The sequence below is a fragment of the Microtus oregoni genome, unplaced genomic scaffold, assembly GCF_018167655.1.
Source record: "Microtus oregoni isolate MIOR12 unplaced genomic scaffold, Mior012 000006F_ref0000085, whole genome shotgun sequence".
Classification (NCBI taxonomy): Eukaryota; Metazoa; Chordata; class Mammalia; order Rodentia; family Cricetidae; genus Microtus; species Microtus oregoni.
In genome coordinates this window covers 48429458-48446127 of record NW_024543065.1, presented here as the reverse complement: position 1 = coordinate 48446127, position 16670 = coordinate 48429458, and the positions used below count along the sequence as shown (strand labels likewise).

The following is a 16670-nucleotide window of genomic DNA, read 5'->3' as shown; positions in this document are numbered from 1 at the left end:
ATACAGCTTTCCTTCCAGAAGCTTCCCCACCCTACAAAGACTTCAGCCCAAAATTCTCACCAATAGTGTTGCTAATAGGTCCAGGCAAATCTGAGCTCAGCAAGAGCTACATGCACAAGTTTCTACAAAATGGGCTGACACATGTTTGAAACTTTGTTTACCTAGAATGGAGAGACACTTAAAAATAGAGATTTTTTTGAAATATTGCCAGGCATGGCAATCTGTGCCTGTAACCCCACTCAGGGGGCTGAGGCAGGGACTGGGAAGGTGACACTAGCTTGGTCACTATATCTACAGACCCATATGATTTCTGCCACCATCATGCTGCAGATGCCTCCCCAGCTAAGAGGTGTATCAGGTCTGACTACTTCCTGCAGACTATTCACAGAAAAGAAGGAAGCCCACTGGGAGAGGGCGGATATCCCACGGGCCATGGACAGAATACAGCTGGCAGGTTTACGAAATGGCACTATTAACAGGCTGCCAGAAAAATCCATGTCAGAGTGGGATTAAACACCGAGGGAGCACGCTTAATAGACTGTGACATAATCCCCCAAGAAAAGTGGGGGAAGCACTGCACTAATAGTGTCAATCTAGACTGCCAAGCCCTCTAGAGACAGGTGCTCAGGGGGAAAAGGCTACTGCTGCTGTGCTGCAAAGACTGCCTCTCTCCCTGGCCTCTAGCAGTTTACCAGCCTGCAGCCAGAGCCACTCCCAGGCCCCCTAGACTGATAAGAACCAGTCATCCCAGGAGACTGCCTGGCCAGCAGATAAAACTTAAAGAGGACAGACAAGCACTTCGCTTCTTGCAGCTTTGCCTCCAATCTCCTGAACAAAGCTTCCAAGGCATTCAAGTTTCCATTTTTGGAGTTCACTGCAGCTCCTCTTTGGTCAAAGAATACACCTAGATGCCCAGTCTAAGCAACACAATACTTGTAGGGTTTAATTCCTCAGAGTCTTTAGCTTGCGGACTCATACAGCATGGGCTTCCCAAAATATTCAGTAAGGAGATCTGGTGTTCCCAAGCAGGCTCAGGAATGGGGCAAGATGTTTCTTCCTGCAGACCAAGTGATACACAACCAGCTCTGCCTCTTCCCTAGAATGGGCTCTTTTCTGGACAATGGTATAGCCTTATACGGATTTCTAGGGTGGAAGACAACAGACAAAGCCCTGCATAAGGAATTTTCATACAGTAAGCAACAACGTAGAAACTACATTTGTCCAAAAAGGAGCTAGTACACCAGATGAGACAGCAGCATCAGGAGCTCAAAGTTATCCTTAGCTACAGAGAAACTTTGAGGCCAACCTGGGCTTCACAAGACTGTCTCAAAAACCAGAACCCAAAGAATTAGATAGAATAGTAGTACCAGAGTACACAACATGGAGAAGCCTGAAGGAGTTGGCATGTGACTGGGGAACAGGCATGGGTGAGAGAGACAGCCACTTCTTTGGGTGACACTGCTGACTGCCCGCCAACAAATGACCATTTCATTGCGGCCATCCTCTCTCAACCAATCCTGCTGACAAAACTATCTCTATTTCTTCAACTAATCTACGTGGGACCACAAAGCCTCAAAATGTATGACAAAGAGAAAAAACGATAGGCAGAGCTGACAAAGACAGTGGGAGCAATCAAGCTTGTTAGGAAGACAAACCCCACAGGCAGGACAAGGAAGCTCATAGCTCTCAGCAACTCTACAGATAAAGAGTACTGAACCAAGTTCAAAGAAGTCAGGAGCTCATGGCTCTGGTTTACACTGGGGAGCAGGGAGGACGACATATACCACAAAATAGCAGTGGAAACTCATGGAACAGTGGCTATTACCTGAAGCTCATGAGGCTGCTAGGTTAATGTGAAGGTCAGGGTTATGATCATTAACTGACCGGACTCTCAACAAATTGCCTAGGTAGGCTCTTAATGACCCATTAACTAGGGACAAAAAACACAAAAATTTAAGGAGACACTGCCTCTTCAAATGCTTAACAACCGGCCTAAGTGCAAAAGTCAAGGATCCTGGCCTGGCCCTGTAGGACAGGCCTATCACTAGGAACCAAGGCACAGAGCCTCTCCTTTAGAAGGCTGGCCTGGGCTCATACCTAAAGAAGCCTACCTTCCCCGCCCATGACCTTCCCTTCCTTGATCTAGGAAGTGGTACAGCAGCCAAGGGGAACAGCACTGAGGGCTTTGCAGAGCTAGGGAAGCCCTGAATTAAGCCTCTGCACCTCACACATGTTTGTCAGTGTCCTTACTACCCAGTTCATCAACCAGAAACCATGAGCAAGTGAGCTCTATTGCCCTCCCCTTGGCATTTGCAGGCACAATCATAACCCACTCTGTGATGTCATGCCATCTCCATGGTAACATGCCTGCCTTGTGACAACCAGATGAGCCACTGGCACAAACCATTCAGAGGAAGAGAGACCACCTGATGTCGGTGCATGGATCTGAACCTACAGCATGTCACACAAGAGACGTCCAAAGGGCTCAAGCAGGACTGGGTATTTCAGGCACTTAATGGCTAACTGCTAATTTTGCTAAGAATAATGGAGGTTTTTAACACACACGCATGCGCGCGCACGCGCACACACACACACACACATGGATATATACATAAATATATATCCCTAGCCAGGCAAGGTAGCACACTCCTTTAATACCAGCACTCGGGTGGCAGAAGCAGGTGGAGGGTTTTGAGTTTGAGGCCAGCCTGGTCACCTGGTCTACAAAGTAAGTTCCAGTACAGGTTCCAAAGCTACAGAGAAAGAAAAGAAAGAAAAAATAGGAAGAAACAAGGTAAGGGCTGGGCGACACCTCTGCTCAACTTCCTGTATCCTGGGGTCCTGAGCAGCCGGAAGGCGGTCTGCATTGCTCACTACTAACATCTACAGCTCCACGCTGAACTCACCCTTGTCTCCTCTTGTTACCATGTGCTTCATCACATCTCCATTTTATAGACAAGCAAACTGAGGCTAAGAAATGGAAAGAAATGTGCCTACAGGATAACAACAAGAAGCAGAACTAGAACTAGAAATCAGGACTCTGATCCCAAAGCCTAGCTCTTAATCTCTAGCCTTAAGACAGCCAGAAATCATCTGTACAGGAATAATTTATTAAACAGACAAAATAAGCAATATATATATGAAATGGATAAAATGACAGTTCCAAGAAATGTCGAAATGAGGGAGGAGGGCCAGTGAGATAGTTTAGCCAGCAAAAGCTCTTGCCTCTGATAACATAAACTGTCAGAACCCAGGTCAAGGTGGAAGGAGACCCTCCATCAGATGAGGACTGCTTGACAACAGAGTAAGACATTGTCTTGGGATGCGGAAGCCGGGTAAGCAAGCAAGGCAAACCCAAAAGAGGAAATTTTCAAAAGTGCCCTAAGGAAATGCACACTTGTATTCACAAACTGCAGCCCCCACCTTGAGGTTTATTCAAGCACAAAACTCTTAGCAGAAGCTCAAATCTACAGCCTAAGAAAGCAAGCCCAGAGGAACCTCCCAGACACAAAAGTTGCCATTTCCTTTGTGGGAGTAGTTATTGTCTTGACTCCTACCAGTTGGCAAACAGCCAGGACACATGGCTCTTCCAGAAGATGACTATCACAGCCTTTGCTGGCAGGGGGTACCAGTTGATGAGTTTGTATGGTATGAAAGCAATTCTCTTACTCAGGAGAGAAATGTCTAATCTGAAGAAAGATTCCACCTAATAATTTTTTAGAGGAATTAACATTGCCAACCAATAGAGCCTTGTGCATGCTTTTAGCATAGCACAAAACTATATTCCCTACGTTTGTATGACCTTTTTATTTATTTATCTATTTATTTATTATTTTGGTTTTTTGAGACAGGGTTTCTCTGTGTAGCCTTGGCTGTCCTGGAACTCACTCTATAGACCAGGTTGGTCTCAAACTCAAAGATCTGCCTGCCTCTGCCTCCAGAGTGCTTGAGATTAAAGACAGTACCACACGGTGGCACAGTATCTTTAAAAAAAAAAAAAAAAAAAAAAGATTTTTATTATGATCCAGGCAGTGGTGGCTCATGCTTTTCATCCCAGCACCTGGAAGGCAGAGGCAGGTGAACATCTGTGAGTTCGAGGTCAGCCTGATCTACAAAGTGAGTTCCAGGAAGGACAGTCAGGGCTGTTGCACAGAGAAACCCTTTCTCGAAAAACCCAAAAAAGAAAAAGAAAAAAGATTTTTATGTATGTATGTATATGTACCTGTGGGTTCTGAGAAAGGAACTCAGGTTCTCTGGACAATCACCACGTGCTCTTAACCACTGTTAGGGCTTTTTGTTGTTTGTTTGTTTTGGGCGTTAAGATGGTTTCTCTGTGTAGCTCTGACTGTTCTAGAACTTACTTTATAGAACAGCTGACCTTAAACTCATACTTCCAATAATTTTGATACCCTTTTTGAGCATCAGGCATACACATATTCCCAAAACATTCATACATGACATAAATCTTAAAACACACACACATTAAGAACTTCTGAAGAGCTGCAATTACCTGCATAAAGCGTCTGCTGGTGCTCTGTATGATGACATGCTAAGAAAAACTAAGCCCCAGCCGTCTGTTAGGAAAACGAGGAGGGCAATTATCCAAGCCACCTGCAGTAAACATTTAGTCAAGAGACTCTAGAGTCTGGCCCCAACTGCCTAGGGTTAGGTCACAGAAGGATGAATTGGCTGTTATCACTTCCAGAGCTGGACCTTAGGAAGACTTTTGTTACTTCTCATGAATGAAAATCCCAGCCATGAAGGGGGGTGGTACAGCACTTTATCTAGAACATTCTTGGTTCATTCCCAGTACCTCAAAAAGGAAAAATTCACCCATCCACTTTGCAGCTAAAAAGCTTGAGCCTACATGCCCAAGCATGGAACACAAGGATGATGGAACCTCTATGAACTGGTCCCCAAATAAGTGTAACTCTAGTTCCAGGGAATCTATTGCCTCTGAGGACACCTGCACTAATGTAAACATGCCAACACACACACAAACTAAAATAAAACTAATCTAAAAGTGAGAGAGAAGAGCAATGTAGCAGACTCAGGACAGCACAGTGGGGAGAGACAGCACCTGTCACATACAGCCTCTAGCATTTTTCATGAAAGTTCACCAACTTTATACTACCCATCCACCCCACATAAGCATACTATGGCCACTGTGTGCCCAGGCCAACAAGCCTGGTCACGGGCCCAGAGTATACATTGTCAGCTTTTGCACGCCATATGGTGCTGTCTCAATTTCTCAGCTCTCCCATTTGCTGCTGAGGATAATACAGATGAGCATGGCTATGCTGATAAACTCGGCCTATAAAAACTGACTCAGGACAAGGGAAGGGACAAAGTCCTATACTAGATGAACAGCTTTCAATTTTTATTTTCTTTCTTTTCAATTTCTTTTTTGTAGTACTGGGGCCAGGAATGGAACCCAGGTTTTTGTACATGCAAAATACCACTGACCACATCACCAGACAGTTCCGTTTTTTACTTCTATCTTGACAGGGTCTTGCTAAAGTTACCCATGCTTCGATGAGCTTAGCTAAGGCAGGCCTTGTGATCCTCTTGCCTTAGTCTCCCAGGAAGCTGGAACTGCAGGCCTGATCATCATGTCAGGCTCAAACTTTCTGCCCTTGACCTATGTCTCATCTCCTTTTACATTTTGTGTAAAGATATAAAGGAAGTTTCACTTATCTACATTTCTACCCTCTTCTCATGTTTGCTTAGTATGAAGACACATCAATAAATGGACTTCATAGCCCATTAAAGACCATATGCTACAGTGTGAAAAGTACTGTAGCGGTATAAGTATGGTGGTACTTGTCTTTAGTCCCAATCTTGGGAGGCTAAGGCAAACAGATGTCGGTGAGTTTGAGGCCAACCTGATCTATGTAGCGAGTTTAGAACCTGTCTCAAAACAACAAAAAAAGTACTATACCACTGCACTTGGGAAGTTGAAGCAGAAGGACTGCTTCAAGTTTAAGGCCAGCCTGAACTATAGAATCAGACTCCATATCAAAAAAGGAAGAGGACTAAAGAGATGGCTCAGTTGTTAAGAGCACTAAATACTGGTCTATAGGACCTAAGCAGTTGCCAGTCCCCAAATAAGTGTAACTCTAGTTCCAGGGAATCTATTGCCTCTGAGGACACCTGCACTAATGTAAACATGCCAACACACACACAAACTAAAATAAAACTAATCTAAAAGTGAGAGAGAAGAGCAATGTAGCAGACTCAGGACAGCACCTGTCACATACAGCCTCTAGCATTTTTCATGATTAAATCTTTTTTGTTGATTTCCCAGCAAAGGTTAAATAGCTAGTAAAGGAAGACCAGGAAGACTGCAGCAGGCCTTGAAGGTTACCCTTAGACCTTTCAACTTATAAAGGTACAGTTATGCTACTGAGAGCCAGCCTCAAGTCAAAGGGCACAGAGGAACACACCTGCAATCCAAACACTTAAGAAGGCAGCGGCAGAAGGATTGTCGTACAGGGGACTCAGCATGGTAAGATAGCCAGTGTTCTATGTCAGGAAGAGCTACTGTGTGAGAACCTCTCTTGTTAAACCAGCCAAAACAACAAATACTAGGGGCTAGTCAGAGATGTTTGCTGCATCTGTGATCCCAGCATTCTTTTTTCCCCCCCTTGGTTTTTCGAGACAGAATTTCTCTGTAGCTTTGGAGCCTGTAGGGAATTTACTCAGTACACCAGGCTGGCCTTGAACTCACAGAGATTCATCCATCCACCTGTCTCTGCCTCCCAAGTGCTGGGATTAAAGGTGTGTGCCACCACTGACCTGCATCCCAGCATTATGAAGTCTAAGAAAGAGCATCACTTAGAGTTGAAGGCTAGTATGTACTAAACTGTGAGAGCTTGTCTCACAAATGAAAACAACAACCAAGGGTTAGGGATACAGCTCTGTAGTAGAGCAACCATCTAGCAGTTGCAGGGCCTTGGGTTCCTCCCCTAGTACTGAAAACAAAACACAACAATGAAACATTTCTGTTCCAAGCAAAATGCAGGACAAGCCTTGCTGCTGAATAAACAGCCAAATTACAAGAGGTGGAAGATCCTGGAATCCAGCACACCTGGCCCTCAGAGACTCAAACCAGGAGAGGTTGGCTGACGTAGAGCAAGAAGGTGGGTTGAAGAGTGACAGTTGGCTTTGAATCCCCAGCTTTCTGGTTCTCAGGGGGCCCAGCTCAGCTGGAATGCTGACTCACTCCACTCTTAATTGCGAAGGCAAATACATGCCAGTACAGCAGGCACTGGCTCAAGACAGCAGGACATTTTAGCATCTAGAACAAGCACTGTGCAATAAGAAGTGCCACAAGATGGCTTCCATCGACTTTAGTCCTCACTAGGCTTTCGATTAAGAAAGCTGCCCAGAAAAAGAAAAGAAAAGAAAGCTGCCCAGAATCTGAAAGGTACAGGATGAGTGAACTTCTTTGTCACACACACCCCGCTCCTACTTACACACCAGACCGAGTTCTATTTAGAATTTCCTCCTATGTAAGGAAAGAGGCACTGTGCCGCAGCCACCGTGTGGGTGCTCTGCAGTACCCAATGGACTGTAGTGACCAAGAAGTGAGCACTGGTGCTACAAGGCACCAGCCCTGAATAGTAAGAGCTGTTTCCAAATACCCACTCTCTTCCTTCACATCCTGTTGCCACCTCCTGTGTTCAGCTATGTTACCACTTCCCTGACAAACAGGGAGCTGAGTCACCAATCAACAGAGCCAAAGCAGGGAAAACAGTAAGGTACTCTGTAGGGGGAGCAATCTGGCCAGGAGAAACAAGCTACTTCTAGCAGTCTACAACCTAATGAAAAATTATCTCTATGATGATGTGGCTGTCACTAGCACCAACCAAGAGGCCATCTCTTCATTTGTCACAGCAGCTCAAGAATCACCTCAATGGGCAATGTGCCTGAAATTGACTGTGAAACCACCCCACCTTCCACACAGCACTGTCACAACACGAACGCTGCACTGCGTGTATAGTGTGTCCAGAGCACTCACAGATGCAACAGAGCTTTGCAGCAGGCGAGGCATCCAAACTAGGAAAGCCAGAGCTGGAAAGTTTGGCTGCCTCTGGGCAAGTTCATTTTTGCCTTTACTTATCCAAACAGACAACTTGCCACAGCCTATGAGGCCTTAATTATGTAACTGACTCCAGACCATTTCCTTCATTTTACCTCTTGCCAATGAGCGGGCTGTTCCTCCAGGTCCTCAAAGCACTCAACAAGTAACAACTGCCAGAATGCTGCAACCTTCCTATTTCCTCCCATCCTGGCTGTGCACCCCAGCAGTGGTGAGGTACAACTCAAGCCACATCACTAAAGATTCCACAGCAGGGCAGAACCAGTCACTCTGGTACTACTAGAAGTTTCCATCCATACAGACCACATATAGGTTCCCTAAATTTGGACTGACTTAAAACTATCCACAGAGACCTGGAGACAGTTTAATTAGTTGCTTTCAACAGAGGTATTCACTGGAAATGAATCCCTAATCCTCACCTCCATGAAAAACGTTTCTAGGGACACCTCAGCCACAGAACAATGAAGAAGGTGGTTCTGAGACAAGAGACAGTACACAGGGAAGGTAAAAGACTGAACAGCAATGGATGGGGGAGGGGGGCAATGCCAGGGCCTAGGAACCTATCCTAGAGTTTGGCTATATGCAAACACTCAAATTCAAGAGCCACACATTCATTCACCTCTAACTTGCCAGGCAGGGAAGTAAGGGTAGCCTGCCTTCCCACACAATTTCCTCTTGGGTCTCTCTGACTAAGGCAAAAACCACACGGACGATTTTCTAAAAGAGCTAACTTTACTTCCAAAAAATTCTGTCAAGAATCAAAATCAATCTAAACCTTAAAAGTCAATGAAGGAAAGCCCTAGAAGACAGACTAGGAGTTAGAAAGCCCTTATACAGAATCAATCACTTTATCTTTGGAGGAATAAACTGGAGAATGGGGGTGGGGGTAGCTCTGACTTGAAGCAGCTACACTGTCACTGTCAAAGCCCATTGTACTCTTACTGGAGATTTTTGACTTGCTTTCAAATTATACTTTTCATCCAGAGAAAACAAAAACTTCCAAGGTTACAAAGTATTAAAGCTTTGCTGTTAAAATCAGGGATTCCAAGTGACACCCTTTTCTTTTGCTTTTGCAACATCCATTAATTTCATTATTAACTTGTATTGGTACATCAGTTTGGGGAGGAAAAAAAAAAGGTACTACTGTGACATTCCAAAAATAAGGACTAGCTAAATGCAGTTGACTTAATATCAGGGACTCCTCTGCAAACAAATCAAAAACAACAAATCCTTGTATGGCTATGCCTAAAAGTGCTTTAAAATGTGTTGAGAAAACACCTTCAAGTTCAGCAAAATGACTGCTAAAATTTTCATTTCCAAAAGGAATCCCATTTCCTTCTAACATTTTATTTTAAAGTTTAAACATCCTTTTGCAATTTAGTAACCCTAAACATGTGGAATGGAAAGGTTATCAGCTGGCAATCCAGTTTCTGTTCTGAGCTCCTAGAGGAGGAATTTTACACAAGATGGGAACCTTCAAATGTTTTTTCCAGCTGACCCAGCGCACTGGACTGTGTATTGAGTTCGTGCTTTAGACATTTTGTGCAGTAATATGTTATGGAAACTTCTTCCTCCAATAACTGATTTTACATCAGGCCACCATTGCATGGCAGGTAACTGTGAATATATTAAAAGGAATAAAACGAGAGGCCTGACAAACTGCAGCTTCCATGCTCAAGGGCGGGTGGGCCTCTTTTCTCCTGAGGATGCAAAGAGGGAAACAGGTTCCTTTGGAAGGGACTAGGCATATGTGTGAGAATGACTTCCCTAACAAAGTACATCAGGGACCAAAAGTGGGCCAGGGGACAATGGTACTTCAACGTGGTGTTTTTGTCTTTTAACAGAAGAACTTATGCTTGTAAAACACATTAGAAGGACAGTGTTAGGTCCTGCAAGTCATTGCTGCTGTTTTTGTTGTCCACGTTTCTTTTTAACTTGTATGTGTAGGATGAGGGAGCACTGAGGATGGGAGGTGTTCTCTCCAACATGACTGGGCGTGTAACACGTTTTACATCAACTTTTCACAGTCAGGCATGTGCTTTCCAACAAAGAGCGGTGGAGACAGGAGAGATCAGGATTTGACACAGTTTACAGATACATTTTGTGCTTAGACAGTACTTTACAAATGACTTGCTCAATTTAAATGTCTATCACCATAAGAAACATTCCAGTAAAATAAGGACCTGCTTGAAACGGTCTTTTTTCGGGGGGGGGGGGGGGGCGGGACGGGATGTGATTTTAACTTGAATAAAAGAATAAACCAAATCAGTAAGCTTGTTCCCTACACTTGAAGCAGCCACTTTCTCTGAAGGCTGCAGACAAAGCAATGGATGGATCTGGAAAGAGGGTCACCAAGGGTCGGAAAACATACTGGGCCTTTTCCATGGATTTTTGTCATGTTACAGTAACACTTTTTAAAAAAAAAAAAAAAAAAGAAAGAAAGAAAGAAAACTGTGTACATCAAATTTTCAAAAGTAAACACTGAAAGGATGTGCAAGTCTAAAAGGGCTCAATAGGGTTAGAATCCTGATTTGAACATAATAAATCCACTCTCAAGCATCACTTTGGTCTAAAGGCGAGGAGGAAGCAGGCAGGAAAGGGACTAAAAGAGGGAGATAATTGAATTACTCAATAAAAGAGGCTACTTACCATCCCAACCCATTGTAAGACATACACTTCTGACATAAGAGAACTCCTTAGAGGTCGGATAAAGCTCGTAAGCACCTTTGAGTAAGGCACCTGCCCCCGAGAGGGCCTGGAAGCCCAACGTGGGTTTAGCGAACAGACCTCCGCTAATCTGTTTATTTCCTTGAACTGTAGTCTGGCTGCGAAGGGCTGCGATTCCCAGGACGATACATTTAATTAGAACAAAACGAGAAAAAAAAAAAAGTAAAAAGCTCACCAAACTGCTGCACCTGTGTCTTTGAATGTGGGTGCCATTTCTTTTAAAAGGCAAAGAAGGGTCTGTGAAGGAGAAAGGGAAACGAAAGAGGACGTGGGAGTGGGGATAAAGGGCTGAGACCCTTGTCTGGAGGGGTGCTCTGGGACTCCCGAGGCGGCTGCAAGCCATCTGTCCAGCGAATTCTCCACCCTACCCCTGCCCCCACTGCCTGCAAGATTCGCTTTCCTGCCCACTGAAACTCACCTTTCTATTTTCAAATCTATTCCTTCCAGCCCCCAGGAGTCAGCAAATCCTGTACCCCATACCCTTATGCTCCAGGAGGGCCAAAACCTCAACCTGAAAACGAGCGGGGCTGTCCCCATTATTACCAGCCAGAGAAGGGCGTGGGGGAACCCACTTCGCACTTAATAAAGGACATGGGGTGCCATAGTTCACATTCTGCCAAAGTACAAGGGAACCTCCTTTGCTCCCATAAGAGCAATAGCACCCCATTTTACCCTTAAAGAGGAGACATGCCCAGAAGAAAACAGTGGCCAACTTCCTCTCCTATCTACAGCAAACAATCTTCGACACCCCCGAGGGAAAAAAAAAAAAAACTTAAGGATCCTCCACCAATGTCACCTACCTACAAAAAGAGGGGACCCTGAGAAAAAAGGCAGGGTTTACAAAAAAAAGGTCAGGAGCTTTCACCTAAAAAGCTGGAGATGCACCCCTTCCCTGCCTGCCTTCTAGGGAGTAACTAGAAAATACCTCCCGCCAAAAAATTCAGAGTGCACAAGAGCCCCCATCCAAGGGTGCCCTCCACAGAAGGATGGAGCGAAGGCTGATGCGAACCCCCACTTTCTGCCTCCGTTAGACTCGGGTACCTATCCAAAATGAGCAGGGTATATACCTCCCCCAGGAGAAAGGATACTGTCAGGGATTGGGAAGACACCCAACTCCGAACCCCTAAGAGAGGAGCTGTAAACTGCAGATCCCCCTAAAACAAGAGAATCCGGGGGCCCCTCCCCCAAAGCCTTCCCCGAAGCCAGGCGACAGGCCGCTGACGACCAGCTCCGGGCGCAGGGGCGGCCGAGGAGCCTGATGGGCCTCGGCAAGCCCACCCCCTTGGCGGCCCGTGACCCGGACGGGCGGACGGACGGACAGACCGGCGGGCGCGGGGGGTCCAGGGGGCGCCTCCTCACCTTCCCCTCAGCATGGCGCCCAAAAAAAGACAGAGCGAGAGCGAGGGAGAGCGGGCGAACGCCGCGAGGGGGGGCAACGCATGAGGCCGGGAGAGAAAGCGAAGCGAGAAAGAGCGAGCGAGCTAGAGACACCCACCGACCCCGCCCTTCCTCCTCCTCCTCCTCCTCCTCCTCCGCGGCCCGGCCCAACATGGCGGCCGTCCCCTTCCTCCTCCTCCTCCTCCTCCCCCCCCCGGGGGACGCTGCCCGGCTCAGGCCGGGGGCCTGACCTGTCGTCAGGGAGCGGGAGGCGGTGGTGGAGGAGGTGCGGGGTGGCCGCGCGGCCGTCGGGGGAACACGGAGGAGGCGAAGGCGTTGATGGCGGCGGCGGCGATGGCGGCGGCGGCGACTCTGATGGCGGCGGCGGGGGGGTCCCGGGCGCGGCCTCCATCGTTCCTTTGAGGGGGAGGGGATGTTAATGCACGAAAAAGGACTGCTTGGGCGTGGCGGGAGGGGCACACTTCAGCTCTCCAAGGCTCCTGATGGGAATTGGGCATATACCTATCTATCTCTTTCTATAGATAATATATATAGGCTTTTTTTCGGTTTCGGAATCACCTCTGAGCCGACTTCTACGTAGGCCGCGCGGCCTAGGCCCCGGCGAGGCCACCCGCCGCCTCTCTCAGCAGCCCGCCCCTGCGATCACTCGCTCACGGGCACGGGACCCTCATCGGGGCGAGAGGTCCCCTTCCGATCACGCACACACACACACACACACACACACGGGCCCCCGAGGCCGGAGACCCGGGGGACACGGACACTGGTGGGTGGTTGGGTGTAATTAGCGCGGGTCGCGCGCAACGGAGCAAGCGAAGGGGAAGGGGGAAAGAGGAGAGCGAGCAAGGGGATGGTTAAAAAAAAAAATTTAAGGAGAAGAGGGAACGGGCTGCGGAGATGGGCCGACTGTCTGCCCGCCCTAGATGCCCCAGCTGCCGGGCCCCCGCCGCGGTCAGGAATTCACACAAAATGGCGGCACAGCCGGGACGAGCACAGAGGCTGAAGCCGGAGGAAGGGCGTGGAGGGAGGGGGTAACTGAGAGGCCGAAGAAGCGTCACGTGGAGAGGGGCAGAGACAGCCCGCCCGAAAGAAGGCGGAAAGAACCGAAGCGGAAGGGAGAGGCGGAGGAGAGACGGAAAGAGCCGAATGCAGCTGAAAAAAACCCGAGAGGCTGGAATAAGCCGGAAAGAGCCGAAGGATGATCTAGGTCACTGAAGGAACTTGAAGCGGATCGGAGACCCACCTAAAGAACCGAGGGTGGTCGTGGGGGTGGGACTAGAGAAGGCACCGTGAGCCGGAAATAACCGAAGCGCTTCGGGATTGGAGAAACCCGAGGACTTGAGATAATCCGGAAAGAGCCGAAGTCAGTGAAGGGAGCGCGGCAAGAGGCGGAAGTAGCTGAAATAAATCGAGCTGAGCGAATAGGAATTAGCGAATGAGCTGCACGGGTGGGGCTGAAAAGGCGATTAATTAACTCAAAGAGTAAATGACTTTCAGGAGCTCGCCCCAGAGCAAGCGAGAAGAACCGAAAATTGCTAGTTTGAAGGAAGGCGGGAAGAGCCAAAAGTTTTAGGTGGGAGAATGGGAGGGAAAAAAATTTAACCGAAAGCCGAAGACCGGTCCCAGGAGCCGGACGTTTCCGAAGAGGGGCTGGAGCAGAGGCGGCCCGGAGATGACGTCACTACATAACTCTGTTGGTGACGTCATCCCTGGGGGCGAGAAGGGCGGGGCCTGACCTGCGGGCGTAGTGAAAATCCTCTAGGTTCTTTAAAACACGAACAAAATCTTTTGACCCTCACCACTTTTCCCAAGTTGATGGTCTTCGTTTATAAATGGAGGCTGAAACCGAAGGCTGAAGGCTCAATTGGCTTAAGATCATAGGTTTGGGGCCAGGATCTGGGAATAAATCTCAGTTAGCAGTGCTTGGTTCTAAGCATACATTGCCAGCATCGGGTAGAACCGATCGCGACGGCTCTGCAGCACTCAGGGGAAGGGGCGGAGCGATGGAGTTAGGGGGAACAGAAAAATGAGAAATCTAAGGTCATCCTGGCCCGCGTGAGGGAAGGAGAGAAACGGCTCCAGAAAGATACCATGTTTTCTAACCTCAGGTTCGGACTCACACACTAAATAATTTTAAAAGTTGTTTAGTTCTTGTTTTGTTCGAGACAGGGTTTCTTTTTCTTTCTTTTTTTTTTTTTTTTTGGTTTTTCGAGACAGGGTTTCTCCGTAGCTTTTGGTTTTGTCCTGGAACTAGCTATTCTAGACCAGGCTGGCCTCGAACTCACAGAGATCCGCTTGCCTCTGCCTCCCGAGTGCTGTGATTAAAGGCGTGTGCCACCACCGCCCTGCTGAGACAGGGTTTCTTTGGTGCCCGTCCTGGAACTAGATTTGTAGACCAGGCTGGCCCCCAATTCACAGAGATCCTCCTGCCTCTGCCTCCTGAGTGCTGGGATTAAAGGCGTGCACCACCACCACCAGGCTAAATTGTTCAGTTCTATTTGCACCCAGAGACCTACGTTTTCATTAGTTCTTTTTACCGTGCCACTTTCTGTGACAAAAGATGGGCACAGCATCATGGAGTTTAGTAATGGAAATTGCCCGTAAGAGAGAGAAAATGGAGGCAAGAATAATGACAGGGACAGGAAGAAGAGAGAGATCCGAAGGAAGGAAATAGATCTTTCACCCCCTTTTGAAGCAGGTATCCCTTTTGTTCTCAAAAGGGAAAGAAAAATATACGAAGATAGGGGCCTTGTAATGAAAGAAAACAAAATTCATAGCTCATCTGAGATGTATGTTGGGGTTGGTGGTGACATAAAATTAGTTCTGAAAAACTAATGAGCCACTCATTTGAGACTGCTTGCTAAGAGCCTTTTGATCTTTAACCAAAGTTTCTGTCGGGATTCAATCCCTAATTTAATTTATTTTTATTTTATGTGTCTTGGTGTTTGCCTAAATGTATATCGGTGCCAGAAGAGGGCCAGTTCTCCTGGGACTGGAGGGAGTCACAGCCAGGTGTAAGCCAACATGTGGGTGCTGGGAATTGAACTCAGGTCCTCTGAAATGGCTCTTAATAGATGAGCCATCTCTCCAGGCCCCGATCTAATTTCTTTGGGTGCAATCCAAACTCTTGCACTTGCTACACAAATTCTCTGAGACACCCACACACAGTTCCTAATCTAATAGAAGCTATACCCCCGACACACAGGCTCTCACTATATACCTCCCTATGTAGAGCTGGGTGTCCTCAAACTCCCAAAGATCCACCAGTGTCTGGAGTTGAAATTAGCCACTTACTCCCTTATATGCAATGTCTCTAAGAGCAGATCTTTTGACCTGCTCATAACTAGATTATCTAAAAATATCCTTATAAACTGACCATGGTAGATAATACCTGTAATCCCAACACTTTTAGGGGAGGAGCTGGAGGGTTTTTTGTTTTGTTGTCTTTTGTTTTGTTTTGTTTTTGAGACAAGGTTTCTCTGTAACTTTGGAGCCTGTCCTGGACCTCACATGGTAGACCAGGCTGGTCTCTAACTCACAGAGATCCCCCTGTCTCTGTCTCCTGAGTGCTGGGAATAAAAGGTGTGCACCACCACTGCTCAGCATTCCCAGCACTTCTGAGGCTGAGACAGGAAGATCACCCCGGCTACATGGTAAGTTCCAAGGTAATCTAAACTAGAGAGCAAGACCCTATCTCAAATCAAACAAGACAAAACAAAAACTCCCACAAAACAAGGGAAAAATCTAAAAAGCAAATAATAAACTTGCAGTGGTGGCGTAAGCCTTTGATCCCAGCACTTGGGAGGCAGAGGCAGGCAGGTCTCTGTGAATTCAAGGCTAACATGGTATACAGAGCAAGGTCCTGTCTCAAAAAAACCAAATAGAAAAAAAATAACAATAAGCAAAGAAGGAAGAAGAAGAGAAAAGAAAAAAGAACTCCACAGCAGGCAACATGGCAAACAGGTACATGAAAACCTGATTTTGATCACCTGAGCCCCCACAAAGATAATCCAATCATGTGGTATACGTCTGTAATCCTTGTACTCTATAGCACACAGAAGGCAGAGGCAGTAGAGTTGGCCTGGATCTCCTGGGCCAAAAGATGTTTTAGTAAGGTAAAAGGAGAGGAACTGCCTGTAAAGAGTAGAAGAAACACTGAGTGAAGGAGGTTGTGGATGTGTTGTCGGCACGACCATGTCAAGGAGCCCAAAGCCTCAAATCCTTCTTTCCTGGTCCTTGTGAATATTAATAATGTGTACAGAAAATGTCCATGATATGCCATGTGGTGGTGGCATACGCCTTTAATCCCAGCATCTGGGAGACACAGGCAGGGAGATCTCTGTGAGTTCGAGGCCAGCCTAGTCTACAGAGTGAGTTCCAGGACAGCCAGGACTGTTTCACAGAGAAATTCTGTCTTGGGAAAAAAGAAAGAAAGGGGGGCTGG

At 47.0% G+C, this 16670-nt stretch overlaps 1 protein-coding gene across 5 annotated transcripts in view; it reads right to left on the bottom strand.

The window, feature by feature from the left end:
- Zc3h4 (zinc finger CCCH-type containing 4) overlaps positions 1 to 13855 on the bottom strand; it is a 41314-nt gene extending 27459 nt beyond the window's left edge. Inside the window, exons 1-2 of one of the 5 annotated variants that reach the window (XM_041653649.1) lie at positions 13830 to 13855; positions 12460 to 12625 (exon numbers count right to left, since the gene is read on the bottom strand). In XM_041653649.1, coding sequence (XP_041509583.1) covers positions 12460 to 12620 — 161 coding nt within the window. In that variant the 5' untranslated portion in view covers positions 12621 to 12625; positions 13830 to 13855. Of the gene's footprint in view, positions 1 to 10753; positions 10826 to 12190; positions 12283 to 12459; positions 13195 to 13829 lie in introns of those variants that run through there. The other 4 variants (XM_041653648.1, XM_041653652.1, XM_041653651.1 and 1 more) reach the window with 4 other exon arrangements.
- Between the last annotated feature and the right edge of the window lie 2815 nt (positions 13856 to 16670).